Source organism: Pongo pygmaeus, chromosome 22, assembly GCF_028885625.2.
Source record: "Pongo pygmaeus isolate AG05252 chromosome 22, NHGRI_mPonPyg2-v2.0_pri, whole genome shotgun sequence".
Classification (NCBI taxonomy): Eukaryota; Metazoa; Chordata; class Mammalia; order Primates; family Hominidae; genus Pongo; species Pongo pygmaeus.
The window spans coordinates 28,261,579-28,278,460 of NC_072395.2; the positions used below are offsets into that span (position 1 = coordinate 28,261,579).

Below are 16,882 nucleotides of genomic sequence, written 5' to 3' on the forward strand. Positions count from 1 at the left end.
AGTCTTATTGAGAAACAAAAGTAAGATTTCAAAGGAATATTAGGAGGGTGATATATTAGTCTCCTATTAGGATCTGCTCTAATTATTAAATTAATAAAATTAAATAAATTTAAATATTGTGATTGAATTATATTAAATATAATGTTCGATAATTTTAGATATAAAATAAATGAGTATAAAATAATTTTATAAGTAATTTTTATTAAATATAAAAACAAATATTAAATTTCTAATAATAATTGGGTGAGGTTCTAATATTAGTCTAATAATTAAGATTGTCACACCGCAGTGACAGTCGGTGATTCATTGCTCAGTGAAAGGCATTCATTTCAGTAGATGTGGAATTTGAAGGTATCGTTGACTTGGAGGAGTCTGGAAAGGCTTCATGGAGGAGTAGAGATTTTTGCTTAAATGGATTTATTGAGATCAAGCACTTAGAACAGTGCCTGGCATGTAGTGAACACTCATTGAATGTTGGCTGTTATTACTGCTCTCAGCAGCAGCAGCTGGGCCTTGCTGAATGGGAAGTATTATGATAAGCAGTCTTGAATGAGGAAGATATTCTTGGCTGAGTAATGGCATGATTTGCTGTGAGTATGTGGCATTCATGCTGAAATTGTGAGCCTATCCTAGGTCTTCTGCCTTTTTGTGCTGGACTTCTTTGAGTCTCTTAGATGGCACCAACACTGTACTTTCTTCAATTATGATAGAGTGCTAATTCATCCCTAAACTATATTGGCTAGTTTAATTTTTGGTTACTGTTAAAATGAATATCTATTTACTAGTAAAAATTTTCTTAATCTTCAGTTAAGGTGTTTTTGTTTTTGTTTTTTTCCTTCAATAGGAACATCGGAATTTGCCTTTTATGCGTGAGCTGAGGTATCTATTTGCACTTCTTGTTGGTACCAAAAGGAAGTATGTTGATCCATCAAGAGCAGTTGAAATCCTTAAGGATGCTTTCAAATCAAATGACTCACAGCAGGTAGTTTTGTTGCACTTACTTGTTCATTAACCATTTGTATTTAATCTGAACAATATTAAGCAGCTTTCCCAAGAATATGAGACTATTTGAGATATATGGTTCTGCTTTATTAAAAATAACCTGGAACCATTTAAAACATTTGGGAGACTTTTAAGAGAAAAGTGATCTTGAAGGTGTTAAAATAAAGTTTTAATTTATATTATGATTGAAATGAAAACGATGGATAAAATTAAGATAAATACATAATTAAACATCTTCACAAATGTGTGATAACAGATCATTATAGTACACATGCTTTTGATATTCCTGTGTTTGCTGGCAGGGAGTACTTTTCCTTAATTACCCAGAAATGGTTTTTGAAAGACATTATCTTTGTTATTGTTGCTTTTGTCTTTTATTCTTTATATAGTGTATTGTGGTAGATTTTTATCCTTTACCTTAAAGAATATTGGTAATTTTCTTATTAAAAATACAAAATATCTGTAAACAAACCAATATTTCCACATATAATTGGAAAAATCAGAGAAATTAAAGAAGGAAAACAGGAAAAAATACAGTGGCAAAGAATAGTAAGTATTCAAAAAGATAGCAGCAATGTGTAATGGCAGAAGTTTCAAAAAGCCACTAAGCTTGCAGTGTTGTGTTTTAAAGTACATACTTGGATGTGTCTCTGTTTTGTCATGTATGGAGAGGGCGTTTGGAAGAGGAAGGTCTGAGATTCTCTCACCATCTTCCTTGTGCTTTTTCTTTCTGCTTTAAATTTACCTTGTATGGCAAATGTGAATGAACAAAAAGGGCACTTACATCAGAGTTTCTTTTATATGTTGTTGCATTTTTTAAAAAATTCTAATGATGCTCCAGTGCCTTTTAGGCTTAGTATCTACTCAGCTTTGTTTCTTACTCGCTCTGTCATGATAACACTAACACAAATCAAAAGAAAGAGAAATAATTTTACATTTGATTCCAAACCATCATTTTGGGGCATTCAGCATTCATTCTGGTTCTAAATGTGTTTTACTTTTTTTTTTCTTCTTTATTATGCATAGTATCTTTTCCAGTGATTCTGAGTATACAATTAAATTTTTTAAAAGATTACTTCTGTTCTCTGACTTATCTTTCCTTCTGGATGGCTTTTTCCTTGTGTTTTTTCTGGTTTCTTTTTTTCTTTCTTTCTTTTCTAGAGATTCATGGTGATTTTGGGGTATCTTTTCACATTTAAAGATGAGGCAGCATAGACTTCGTCTGGAGCCATATATGTACATAGGTGGGCTTTTCAGTTTGAGTTAGAGTTGAAATGGATACAACTGGCTGTTAAGGCCACAATATAAATGCTTTTGCTTCAGATTAGCAGTGTAGACTAACTTTTTAAATTAGTGATTCTTTTTCTTTAGAGGCCTTTTAAAGTAGATGTACATCAATTAAGGTTGATAAGTTTGATTCTCTTCTGTTCCCCAAACACTTGAATTTGAAGTCTACAGGAGTAATTTAGTGAATCTGGAAATGTAACCCTCATGATTTTTTTAAAAGTGAATTTATATTTTCATTGTATCTTCTTCCTAAATATTTCAAATATATCATCTTTTGGAGTACACAAGAGTCTTTTGAGACACCCTTTGGTATGTGATACTGTTAGTTTTTTCTTTTTCTTTTCCATGTTTGTTTTTTTTGAGACACAGTTTTGTTTTGTCACCTAGGCTGGAGTACAGTGGTATGACAATGGCTCACTGCAGCATCAGCCTCCTGGTCTCAAGCCTTCCCCATACCTCAGTCTCCCAAGTAGCTGAGACCACAGGCACATGCCACTGTGCCTGGCAAATAATTTTATTTTATTTTTATAGAGACAGGATCTCCCTATGTTGCCAAGCCTGGTCTCGAACTCATGGACTCAAGCTGTCCTCCTGGTTTGGCCTCCTGAAGTGCTAGGATTATAGACATGAGCCACCACACCTGGCCCCAATCGATACTGTCAATTTTAATCATACCTTTAATTGTTTTATTTTATAATTGTAAATTTGAGATTGATTTCTAAGAAAGATAGGGATTAACTTCTGAAAAATATTGTGTTAGCTAGGAAACCTTATTTTTTGTTAGATATAACGTTTAAGTGAATTAAAGTTATACAAAAGTATGAAAAGTTGTTTTAAGGTGTTACAATAGTTCCTAAGGACAGTCGTAACAAATTACAACAAACGGAGTGGTTAAAAACAAAAGATTATTCTCTAACAGTTCTAGAGGGCAGAGGTTCAGAGTAAAGGTGTTGGCAGGGCCACACTTCCTCCATTGGCTCTGGGGGAGAATCCTTTGCTTCCACCGTACTCTGGTGGCTGTTGGTGTTCCTTGGCTTGAGGCAGCATAGCTCCAATCTCTGTCTCCCTCGTCATATGACTTTCCCTCATGTGTCTGTCTTCTGGTTTTCTGTTTCTTATAAGAACACTCACCATTGGATTTAGCCCCAGCCCTAATCCAGGCTGATCTCATCTCAAGATCCTTACCTTAATTATATTGACAAAGACCATTATTCTAAATAGTGTCACATTTTGAGGATCTAGGTGGACATATATTTTTGCGGGCTACTATTCAACCCACCACAGATGTTATGAATGTTTACAGCTGGATTTTTGTGTTGCGTTTAGTCCTATGTAACTCTACAGCTTTGGAGCAATTTACTTAAGCTTCCCAGACTTTAGCTTCAACATTTTTTTGAGGTTAATATAAAGTTGGCCTACATGCTCTTTAAGAAACTGCTGGCTGAAAAAATATATGATAGTAAGTTTGTTTTGTATTTGGGGCTATTTTGATAAGTAAGGGCAAATTGCTTACTACTAATACATCTGTCTGTAAGCAGCCTCAGTAGAGTTGATTTATTGTTTTTCCCTTATGTTCTATTTATTATTTTCTGTGTTCCAACTCACGTTATTGAAAGAATTATGGTAGTTGATAACACAACTGCCACAGCCTATTCCTGTTTTTCTGTGTTGGGAGAGCAAAGACCAAAGGAATGGTGAAAGGTGATAAATGGGCTGGTTCTGAATGATAGTAAAGGTAGATATGGCTTAAAAAGTTGTGTGTGTAAGTTGAGTTAAGAAAATGAATTGTGGAAAGAGACTAGTCTTCCTTCTAAGAGAGAAGCCAGTCATAATTCTTTATAAAATGAAGAACTGTTTGCTAAGATGATTTCTTCATTTTATAAAGATTCATTACAGAGCTCTTTGGGTGGGGAGTGATGATTATTTTTTAAAAATCTCATTTGTAAGTTTGGTTTTTGATTGTGTGTGTGTGTGTGTGTGTGTGTGTGTATTTTAAAGTGAAACCCAATAATTGATTATCAATATAATGCTTGTTTTTTCAAATATCTTATATCCTGGTTAAATTATAAAAGTTTCTTGCATTTCGTGTGAAACATTTCACTTGTTATCTTTGTAAGGAGTTGGTAATTATATATTTCAACAACTGGCTCTAGGTTTGATGTTACAACATCTAGTATTTTTTTTTTAGTAGGCTCAAATATCAACAGGCTTTTTTCTTTTCACAGCAAGATGTGAGTGAGTTTACACACAAATTATTAGATTGGTTAGAAGATGCCTTCCAAATGAAAGCTGAAGAGGAGACGTAAGTTACCGTGAAGTTTAGCGATGGGGTTTTAGGAATTCATTAGATAGCATGTATTAAATGTCAGCAGAGAAATAAGAAATCAAGACAGACTTATGGGAATCCCAGTATTTTCTGTATTATTGACAAGCTGTTTAGAATTTGCAGGCACAAATAATAGTCTAACAAAAAAAAATCTAAAAAGTGATCCCTGGAAGAGCTAGTTTTACATGCCCAGTTCCTTTTCTTAGATTCAATAATCACTTTTCATGACGAGGAATGAATTTGCGGTGGAGAAAGATGACAGGAATGTGAATTTTGACAAAGTCCTTTTACGTAGAAGCATGAAGACAGGGATATGAAGTAGCAGTGCATGTGAGCAAGTGGCTCTGTTTATCTGTTCACTCAGGGCCCCAAGGTCACCTAGGTTTCTGGGATCTTGCTGGCAGTGAAAATTATACTGTGTCTCTAAGTTTCTGCTCAGAAGTGACACACATCACTTCTGCAGACATTTTGTTGGGCAGAGCTATGTGGCCTAACTTCAAAGTGAGTAGGAATATCTCACACTAATTAGGATGGTGACTACGAAAAAAAACAAAACAACCCCCCAACCCCTACTGCCCCAAGAAAATAATGAAGGTTGGCAAGGATGTGGAGAAATTGAAACCCTTGTGCAGTGTTGGTGAGGATGTGAAATGGTACAGCCACTGTGGAAAACAGTATGGGGGTTTCTTAAAAGATTAAAAATATAATCACCATATGATCCAGCAATTCTACTTCTTGGTGTATATCCAAAAGAAAGCAGGGTTTCAAAGAGATATTTGTACACCTGTGTTCATAGCAACATTATTCACAATAGCCGAAAGGTGGAAGCAAACCGAATGTCCATTGATAGGTGAATGGATAAACAAAATGTGCTGTATATACATACAGTGGAATATTATTTATCCTGAAAAGCACAGAAGTTCTGACACATGGTGTAACATGACCCCTTGAAGATATTATGCCAAGTGAAAGAAGCCAGTCACAAAAGGACAAATACTATAAATCACTTATGTGAGGTATCGAGAGTTATCAAACTCGTAGCAACAGAAAGTAGAATGGTGGTTGCCAGAGGCTGGGGGGAGGGGGAGATGGGGAGTTGTTTAATGCATATAGAGTTTCAGTTTTGCAAGAGGAAACGAATTCTGAGATTGGTTGCACAACAGTGTGAATATACTTAACATTACCAAACTGTACAGTTAAAGGGTTATGTACATTTTATCACAGTTTTAAGAAGTGAGTAGGACAGTGTATCTTACCATGCACCTGAACTTGAAGGGCCAGAATTTTTTTTCAGTAGCACTAAAGACTACTATACTACCTACTGGGGTTCTTGTAAGAATTAAGAGAAGTACTTATCAACATTCTTCTAAGGATTAAATGATGACCCATTTATCAAGAGAGATGGTATCCCCTGTCTCCCTTTTTAAACAATACTTAACAAATCAATTAATATAAACACAAACTAATACAGAAAAATCTGTACACAATTGTGGATACAATGCATTTCTATACAGTAAGGCAAGGATAAACTTTGTCTTTTTAGGTCACACAAACCATAAAAAGACAATTTAAAATTTTCAACTTTTGTTTGCTTCAAGCAGAAAAGAAAAAAATGAATTTTGGTATTAAATGACTTGGAAAATTTATAAATGACTAATTCTACCAGCAGTGTGAAACTTCACAAAAGAATGAAGTAGCTGTTCAGCTGCTTTGGGTCAAAAACTGGTACCTGGTTCCCTCCCTGATGAGGGTTGTTGTTTTTGGATTATTTGGACTCTTCCGTGTAAATACAGGAAATAACCTATCAAAATTTTGTAGAAATGTATTCTGATTAAAAGTGGCTTTTCTTCCTTCCCATGTCCAAATAAACATGCACTACACAGAGTATGAGATTGAAATGTGTAATGATGATAGAAAGAGCAGGCACTTTGTGCACAGACTGTGTCAATTTCTCTTCCAAGTTCGTACATGTAGTAGCTCATTTTAACTCCTGTGAGAGTCCTGTGAGTGCAGCTATCATAGTTATCCTCAGCTGACAGGTGAAGAAATGGAAGAATAAGTACCTTGTGCAACATGGCACTGTAAATAACAGAGCTAAATGCAAGTGCGTGATAGCCACATACGTGTTTTTGTCTTGTCATATATTATAGTTCCTTAATATTTTCTCTATTTATAGGACCAAAAATTGTAATCACATTTATATTTTTTAACACACTTTAGGGATGAAGAGAAGCCAAAGAACCCCATGGTAGAGTTGTTCTATGGCAGATTCCTGGCTGTGGGAGTACTTGAAGGTAGAGTTATACATTTACTTTTTATTACAAGTGAAGAGAGATTATTATTCATTCGTTCATTTGTCTCGATAGTTACTATTTTTTTAGTGGACTTTATTTTTAATTTGATATATTCTGTCTAGTAATTTTTGTTGGATTGCTACTGTTACTCACATATAGCACAGAATTGAATGAAGGAAAAGGAATGTACAGAGTGCCTTATCACATACTAATTGATACTTTATTTTATCATGTTTTTCCAGTGAGAGGGCTTCTATGATACAATTATGTTGGAATACAGGGATTAATGGGACGGTTGGTAGATCATTTGAATATAATATTGGAGTTAAATACTGGGCTTGGTATGATGCTCACTTTCTTTTTCATGTTGAAAGCTGAATTTAGCAACTTAGCATAGTCAGGGTATTATAGAGTTCTCACTTTTTGAGTGATTTTAAATGTAGATATTAGTTTTCAGGAAAAGATTGTACTCTGTCTTTTGAAATTCAAATCACTGAAGAGTGATACTACTCCATTTAAGCTAAATACCTGTTTCTTAAAATTTGGCCTAAGTAGTTTCTGTTTGGGTTCCCTAACAATGGAGGAGACTCTTTAAATGTAACTTCATGTAATAATATTAGGTCCCAAAGCATAAACTTTTGAAAAATTGTTTTTCTCAAATCACCCAATGCATCAACTTTTGAAAGTTATCTTTTTCCAGATCAGCTAAAGTGTAAAATTTGAAAAAATGTTTTTTCTTCACGATCTTTAGTAGTGGATTCCCTGAAGTTCTGTTTGAACATAGGTGGTTTGGGATTCAGAAAAAGGCAATACTAACTCAGATGTTGGCCCTTTAAAAAGTCTTAGTGAAGTATTCGTACATTTTTGTTTGCTTCAAGTGGTAACAACTTATATATAAGTTGTTTTATATATATGTGCACATATATATGAGTTAATATATATGTTTATATATATGTAGGATATTTTACATAGTACATTTACATTGGGTCATTCATCTTAATCATTCTGATTTTATTTGAAGTAGAACACTATCTGATGCAGCAAGTAGGTCTGATCAGGTCTTGACTAGGCACTGTTTATAATACCCTGCATGAGCATTTCTACCTGTATTATACTGATTCCTAAAATTGATTGTTATTAAAATATTTAATTTGTCGGCTGGGTGCGGTGGCTCGCGCCTGTAATCCCAGCACTTTGGGAGCCCGAGGCTGGTGGATCATGAGGTCAGGAGATCGAGACCATCCTGGCTAACATGGTGAAACCCTGTCTCTACTAAAAATACAAAAAAAATTAGCCAGGCATGGTGGCGGGCACCTGTAGTCCCAGCTACTCAGGAGGCTGAGGCAGGAGAATGACATGAACCCAGGAGGCGGAGCTTGTGGTGAGCTGATATTGGGCCACTGCACTCCAGCCTGGGAGACAGAGCGAGACTCCATCTCAGAAAAGAAAAAAAAAAATTAATTTATCAATCCAGTGTTGAAGTCTTTGTACTTGGTATTAGTAAGTTGCTTTAGTGATTGTGTTATATAAATGTGGCCTTAATACGTTTTCACTTGAACTATGTGTTTGCTTCAGTAAAAGTAATTTATTTCAGAGTACTTTCTTATCACTTTTTACATAGATCTTCCTAATACTTTCTTTCAAACCAGTGGTTCTCCATTAGGGATGATTTTTAGTTTGTTTGCCAAAGTACCCCCACTACAAAAGTCCCTCAACTTTTTGAGAACTTCTGGTTCATTGTCCCCTCTCAGCCCTTCTGTGTACTTCACTCCTTCCTTGTTCATCTAAAACCTAAAACTCTCTTTCCCCCCTTCTCTTCTGGCACCCCCACCCTGTTCTCTAACCTTCATTAAGCTGTTCATCTTTTCTGTGTCTGTACTGAGTACCTGAAGATTGCTGGCAAAAAGTCACAGAAATGGGCTAACTGTAGTGGATCATGAATTTGAGTGATACTGAGCTTCACTGCTCCCAATCCTATAACCCAACTTGTTCTGTGTAATCACCATTCTTTCTCTCATTTACTGCAATAAATATTTTCGTCTTTTCCACTCATTTCAAATCTAACTTATCTCTTCATTCTCTGAGAAAATCTTTACCTCAGATTTCATAGATTTACTATCACATTAATGAAACTTAATCACAGGTTTTGCCCAGTCCCTGAATCTAATTTTACATTTGTAGTTTTGTATCATATTCTAAAAACACAACATCCCCAAATATATGAGCCTCGGGCTCCATAACCTAGATCTATCGCTACCTCTACTATATTTTTACCTGCTCCTACATATAATAAAGGAATTACCCAGTTTTATATCAAAAGACTATTCTTTATATGTGCTCAGAATTCCCTCCCTTCATGCTTTCACTCAGACCTTACTTCATTCGTTTTTTCTTGGCTTTTGAGCTTCTCCCACTCCACTTTCTTTCTCATCAATATTTACACATTGTCTGGTATCTCAAACCTTAAAAATTAAAAACGTTATCCCCTCCCATACTCTTTTTCAGTTAATACCCTCTCTTGATTCTTATTCAGAGTTAAGCCCCTTTAAAGAGAGGAGTTAGTTTCAACTGATTACTCCCCATTTGTTCAGCCTAGCCCCAGTTTAGTTTCTGTCTTCAGAACTTGTCTAAAAGGGATCTTGCTAAGGTTACTGGTTTTCTACGTGTGGTTAAATCCATTAGATCCCTTTCAGTTTCTGATATGGTTTAGTTGTGTCCCAAACCAAATCTCAACTTGATTGTATCTCCCAGAATTCCGTATGTTGTGGGAGGGACCCAGGGGGAGGTAATTGAATTCTGGGGGCTGGTCTTTCCCGTGCTATTCTTATGATAATGAATAAGTCTCCTGAGACTTATCATTTATTAAAGGCACTTCTTCCATGGTGGCGACAAGAGAAAATGAGGTAGAAGTGAAAGTGGAAACCCAGGATAAACCCTTGAGATTTATCTGGGGTTTCCACTTTCACTTCTACCTCATTTCCTCTTGCCGCCACCATGGAAGAAGTGCCTTTTGCCTCCTGCCATGATTCTGAGGCCTCCCCAGCCATGTGGAACTGTAAGTCCAATTAAACCTCTTTTTCTTCCCAGTCTTGCCTATGTCTTTATTAGCAGCTTGAGAATGGACTAATACAGTAAATTGGGTCCAGTAGAGTAGGACGTTGGTGAAAAGATACCTGAAAATGTGGAAGCGACTTTGGAGATGGGTAACAGGCAGAGGTTGGAACAGTTTGAAGGGCTCAGAAGAAGACAGGAAAATGTGGGAAAGTTTGGAACCTCCTAGAGATTTGTTGAATGGCTTTGACAAAAATGCTGATAGTGATATGAACAATAAGGTCCAGGCTGAGGTGGTCTCAGATGGAGATGAGGAACTTGTTGGAAACTGAAGCAAAAGTGACTCTTGTTATGTTTTAGCAAAGAGACTGGTGGCATTTTGCCCCTGCCCTAGAGATTTGTGGAACTTTGAACTGGAGAGAGATGATTTAGGATATTAGTGGAAGAAATTTCTAAGCAGCAAAGCATTCAAGAGATGACTTGGGAGCTATTAAAAGCATTCCATTTTGAAAGGGAAACAGAGCATAAAAGTTCAGAAAATTTGCAGCCTGAAGATCCAGTAGAGCAGAAAAACCCATTTTTTGAGGAGAAATTCAAGTTGTGGCTGCAGAAATTTGTGTTAAGTAACAAGGAGCCAAATGTTAATCCCCAAGACAATGGGGAAAATGTCTCCAGGATATGTCATAGGTCTTCCTGGCAGCCCCTCCCATCGTAGACCCAGAGAAGCCTAGGAGGAAAAAATGGCTTCGTGGGCTGCCCGTGGTACCCATGCTGTGTGCCGCCTAGGAACTTGGTGCCGTATGTCTCAGCTGCTCCAGCTTTTGCTAGAAGGGGCCAAGGTATAGCTCAGCCCATTGTTTCAGAGGGTGCAAGCCCCAAACCTTGACATCTTCCACATGGTGTTGAGCCTGCGTGTGCACAGAAGTCAAGAAGTGAGGTTTGGGAACCTCCACCTAGATTTCAGAAGATGTATAGAAATGCCTGGACGTCCAGGCGAAAGTTTGCTGCAGAGTTGGGGTCCTCATGGACAACCTCTGCTAGGGCAGTACAGAAGAGAAATGTGGGGTTGGAGCCCACACAGAGAGTCCCTACTGGGGCACCACCTAGTGGAACTGTGAGAAGAAGGCCACTGTCCTCCAGACCCCAGAATGTTAGATCCACTGATAGCTTGCATTGTGTACCTGGAAAAGCTGCAGACACTCAACACCAACCCATGAAAGCAGCCAGGAGGGAGGCTGTACTTTGCAAAGCCACAGGGGCGGAGCTGCCCAGGACCATGGGAACCACCTCTTGCATCAGTGTGACCTGGATGTGAGACCTGGCATCAAAGGAGAGCATTTCAGAGCCTTAAAATTTGACTGCCCTGTTGGATTTTGGACTTGGATGGGCCCTGTAACCCCTTTGTTTTGGCCAGTTTCTCCCATTTGGAATGGCTGTATTTACCCAGTACCTGTACTCCAATTGTAACTCTTCTCAGAAAAAAAATCAGTGTTACAGTTTTTAGGTTCAGGTGAGAATCCTTACATAATCTTAATTTTAGTAGCCAAAAGGCCATGTTGAGGATCATTAATTTTCTCCCTTCTTATAGGGAGTAACTAGCTTGCTTTTGATATTACAGGCTTATAGGCGGAAGGGACTTAACCTTGTCTCAGATGACACTTTGGACTGTGGACTTTTGGGTTAATGCTAAAATGAGCTAAGACTTTGGGGGACTGTTGGGAAGACATGATTGGTTTTGAAATGTGAGGACATGAGATTTAGAGGGGCTAGGGCTGGAATGATATGGTTTGGCTGTGTCCTGATGTAAATCTCAACTTGAATTGTGTCTCCCAGAGTTCCCACATGTTGTGGAAGGGACCCAGGGGGAGGTAACTGAATCATGGTGGGGCAGTCTTTCCTGTGCTATTCTCATGATATTGAATACATCTCACGAGATCTAATGAGTTTATCATGGGTTTCCACTTTTGCTTCTTCCTCATCTGCTCTTGCCTCTGCCATGTAAGAAGTGCCTTTCGCCTCCCGCCATGATTCTGAGGGCTTCCCAGCCATGTGGAACTGTAGTTCCAATTAATCCTCTTTTTCTTCCCAGTCCGGGATATGTCTTTATCAGCAGCGTGATAATGGACTAATACACTTTCCATATTGAATTCTTACCAGTTATTAATGCTGATGTCTCTTAACCTCTTCTTCCTCCTTTTTCCTATTCTTTCCTTAAAAACACATTTCTCTGGCTTTTGTAACACCATATTCTTGCAGCTTTTTTCCTGCCTCTGTGGGTACTTCTAAGAAAAGTTGTATTTATAGTCTCTTTTTGCATATAAAGGTAGCAGAACCTTAGGACTTTGTTTAGGCCCATTTCTTCTTCCTGTCCCATCCCCTAGGCATCTCATTCAGTGCCTTAATTTCCTGCTGTCAATAAGCCAGCAATTCTATCTTTATTCCAGAATGTTAAGCTTAGTTACAGATTCATATTCAACTCTCTTCTCAAATTGAAATCTCATGGGTCATAATGAACCAGTGATTTCCACTGCTACCTCAAAACTAAAAAAAAAATCCTCTGTTCTTACTTCAGTGGTGCCATTTTCAGTCCATAATCTGCCAGGCATATTGGTTCATGCCTGTAATCCCAGCACTTTGGGAGGCTGAGGCAGGTGGATCACTTGAGGTCAGGAGTTTGAGACCAGCCTGGCCAACATGGTGAACCCTCACCTCTATTGAAAATACAAAAATTAAGTCAGGTGTGGTGGTGGGCGCCTGTAATCCCAGCTACTAGAGACGCTGAGGCAAGAGAATTGCTGGAACTCGGGAGGCGGAGTTTGCAGTGAGCCGAGATCACACCACTGAGCTCCAGACTGGGCGACAGAGCGAGACTCTGTCTCAATAAAAAATAAAATATCATCATCATCATCATCTAGTTGTTAAAAAAAAAATATAGTAATCATCATCATCATCATCATCATCTAGTTGTTCATGCCAGAATTCTGTCACTCTTGATATTTTCCTTCTTACCTCTCATCCTGCTCAGTCAAGTCCTGTTGGTGCCCTTCCTTGTATATATGTATAAATGTTATATGTATATAATTTTATCTCTTTTGTGTATTTTTACTTTTAACAACCTTCATCCATGCTACCTTTATTTCTGGATGGATTCTGCAGTAGTCTTTTAACAGATGACCACCTACTTCACACAGGGACTTTAAAGGTGTTTCACAGACATAAACCTGAGCCTGTTACTCTTAGATTTAACCATTCAGTGACTGTATTAGTCCATTTACATGCTGCTGATAAAGACATAATCGAGACCGGGCAATTTGCAAAAGAAAGAGGTTTAATGGACTCACAGTTTTACATGGCTGGGGAGGCCTAACAATCATGGCAGAAGGTGAAGGGCATGTCTCACTTGGTGGCAGACAAGAGAAGAGAACGAGAGCCAAGCCAAAGGGGAAACCCCTTATAAAACCATCACATCTCATGAGGCATATTCACTACCACGAGAACGGTATGGGGGAAACTGCCCCCATGATTGAATTATCTCCCGCTGAATCCCTCCCGCAATACAGGAGAATTATGGGAGCTACAATTTAAGATGAGATTTGAGTGGGGACACAGCCAAACCATATCAGTGACTTTGCATTATACCCAGAATGTGGTGGGGAAAAAAATCCTTAATAGGACCACAAGACCTTGTAGATTTTAACTCCCTGCCTGACTTTTCATTGTGATCTCTCCCTTGATTCCCCAAGCTACACTAACCTCCTGTTAGTTCCTAAACATATCAGCTTCTTTACTGCTTTAAAGTCTTCATCATGCTGTTCCATGGCCAAGAATACTCTATAGTCCCCCAGCACTCTGGCATGGCTAACTCCCACTCATTATTCAAGTCTGAGCTTAAATGTCCTTTGCCATGGAAGTCTTCCCTGCTCTCCCCACCACCCCCAAGACTAAGCTCCCATTTTTATACCTGTCACATAATTCTGTCTCATCACAACTTTCTTTTTATAACAATTGTAATAATAATTATTTGTAATTATTTGTTTATAAATATATGTGAAGTTAATGGGTATAATGTTTTTTAAATGAGGCTGAGAATTTTCTCAGCTCAGGGACCATATCTCTCTTGTTCACTGCTGTATATATTCCCAGTGTTCAGTACAGTATCTTGCCCTTAGAAAGTGCTTCTTGCGAGAAAAAAATCTACATACATCTGTGTGTATATAATTACATATATGTGGATGTGTAATATCTATGGCTGGGTATAAATGTACATTTGCACATGTGTATAAACCAACAGGAAAATTACACTAACACTTCTCAGGAATGAAATCAGTCAGTGTTACAATTTTCAGGTTCAGGTGAGAATCCTTACATACTCTTAATTTTAGTAGCCAGAAGGCCATATTGAGGATTATTAATTTTCTCCCTTCTTATAGGTAAAAAATTTGAAAACACTGAAATGTTTGGTCAGTACCCACTTCAGGTCAATGGGTTCAAAGATCTGCATGAGTGCCTAGAAGCTGCAATGATTGAAGGAGAAATTGAGTCTTTACATTCAGAGAATTCAGGAAAATCAGGCCAAGAGGTGAGTTTAACATTTTCATTGTCCCCTTTCTTCCCTAGGTCTTTTTTACAATGCTATAGCACAATGTAAGGTTCTAATTATATAGCTACCTAATAATTGAGAGAGAATACTCAGAGAGTATGTTTGGATTTAATTGGTAATTTAGACATTCAGGAGACCTGCCCAGTCAATATGGCCTATAATCTATGTTAAATTCTCACTTAAATAATTTATCTCAGAATTTTAAAATCTTAGGACATTGTTCAGTCTTTTTAGACCTTTCAATCAAGGTACCAGCCATTAGCAGCATGCCAGTTCCTGGATATAAAGAAGAAAAATCCTGATATTACAGTGGATTTTAAAACAGATATATGCTACTTATATCAACTGTTACTGGAATTTGTCCATGATGCCCAGATTCCTTTTCTTGTAAAACTGCTACGTGATTGCATAAGGTCAGATGGAAGAACTTCCCTTCTCAAGGAAGAAATAATTTTTATAAAATATTGTTAACTTATATGTCTACCTCAACTAGTTTCTTTCTTTCCACCCATCTCTGTTTCTTTATCCATCTCTGTAGCTGCCTCTGTGTAGCCATTCATCCATGCATTCATCTGTCGGGGAGTTTTGGCACTGTAATAGTAAGCAAAGGACATATGTGCTTCCCCAATCAGTCATTGTTAAGCAATTGCTGATAGTTGTCTAGCTGTTAAGCTCCATGAATGTGGCTAGAGGTCTTTATCTGTGTCATTCACTACTGTATCCCTAGTGGTGATATGGTAACTGCATACACAACGTTTATTGAGTGAATGAATGAAATGTCTTGGTGCTTATCAAACAAGTTTCTGAGATCTTTATACTGAATAGGTGCTTAATAAATATTAAGTGATACGATGTCTCTGTGTTTATCTAAAAGGAGACTTTGTTCTTGTGTTTTTGAGAACAAATTGTTTTTATCTAAATTTTAATTTTTTTTTTTCTTAAAGATGCAGTTAACCCTTTCCTGTTTCAGGTGCATACTCATTTTTTTCCTCTTCCCCCCACATACATAAACAAAAATATGCTTTTCCTGTTAAGAGGAAGAGATGTATTTGAAATAGTCTTTCTCTCTACATCATAGATCATCTATTTCAGTGATTCTCCGTAGAGAATAGCCAGACTTCAAAGTTATCAAAGCAGGGTCTAGGATAGGGATGTGGTATATGGACACAAGAGCTGCACGACTAATTCTGATAAAAACCTCTAAATAAGAATGTTTAAATTCAGCTTATGTTATTGATTGGGAAACAGATCTCTAAAGACTGGGACTTTACCAGTATCCCACAATGGAATAAGAAAGCAGACTCCTAAAATCTGATCTGTTTGCTGTTAAATAAAAGGATGATTGGGGTAGTAGGGCAGGGATGGTACTTTTTTATATTATCAGAGTAGCTGAAATACACTATGGTTTATTGGTAATCTTTCTCATATATTCCCAGCTTTTAAAAATTTTTATTGTGCACAGAATTGAAATTTTATTGTTTTACTTAAAATATCTTAGATTTGTCCTCCATCTTCTTATTGGTTTTATACTCTCAATGCCCCTACGTTGCAATATAAATGTTCTGCCTAGGTTTTTTCATCTAGCCTAGGGAATATAATGATTTATGATGTTCTCTATATTTAGCAGTTTCTAATCTCCACTACTGTGGCAAATTTGATTGCCTGATTCCTGTTACCATTTTTCTAGATTTGCTGGAGGCTATAGTTTCAATAATAATTCAGCTTGATTTAAGAGACTGTCACTGACTAAAGTATAATATCAGTTTTTTAAAAATAACATATTTAAATTATAGTCTTATTATATCCTTTAGAAAAACTATTCTTGAATCTCTAAAAGCCAGTAAGTAACATTATAGGCTATTTCTAAATTGGCATAATCCTTGATAACAATAGCTTTTTCCGCAATCTATTAAAAATTGTTGATTTTATTTTGGCCCAGAGAACATCTTATTTGCTGAAATAGCTGTGGCCAACTAATATATAGGAAGACCTCCAGTCTTCCAAGCTAAAGCATCCAATTGGCTATAAGAGTTTAAATTTTGTGAATGATATACTAAGAGACAATTGAATAAGTTAAACATGATTATATCCAAAATAACTACTTAAATATTTTTTAAATGATACATTTTAACTTTTAAATGGTATGCAATTTGTAGACGAGTCAGACTCTCCAGGAAACATGGAGGTATTTTTTGATTGTCTGTTGGAGGAAAAAAATTTCAGATAGTAAATACTTCACTTGTAGTGTGAGTATTCACTACTACCAGTGTGTGCTGTGTGTTCTTTTAGACTATTGCTATGCACATATAAGTATTTGCATCT

The 16,882-nt window shown here is 37.0% G+C and overlaps 1 protein-coding gene across 6 annotated transcripts in view; it reads left to right on the forward strand.

The window, feature by feature from the left end:
* USP25 (ubiquitin specific peptidase 25) overlaps positions 1-16,882 on the forward strand; it is a 153,789-nt gene that overhangs the window by 79,640 nt on the left and 57,267 nt on the right. For 3 of the 6 annotated variants that reach the window (XM_063659641.1, XM_063659642.1, XM_063659643.1), the window contains 4 exons: positions 845-982; positions 4,515-4,591; positions 6,836-6,909; positions 14,391-14,539. In XM_063659641.1, the coding sequence (XP_063515711.1) occupies positions 866-982; positions 4,515-4,591; positions 6,836-6,909; positions 14,391-14,539 (417 nt within the window). In that variant the 5' untranslated portion in view covers positions 845-865. Of the gene's footprint in view, positions 1-844; positions 983-4,514; positions 4,592-6,835; positions 6,910-14,390; positions 14,540-16,882 lie in introns of those variants that run through there. The other 3 variants (XM_063659644.1, XM_063659645.1, XM_054468312.2) reach the window with 2 other exon arrangements.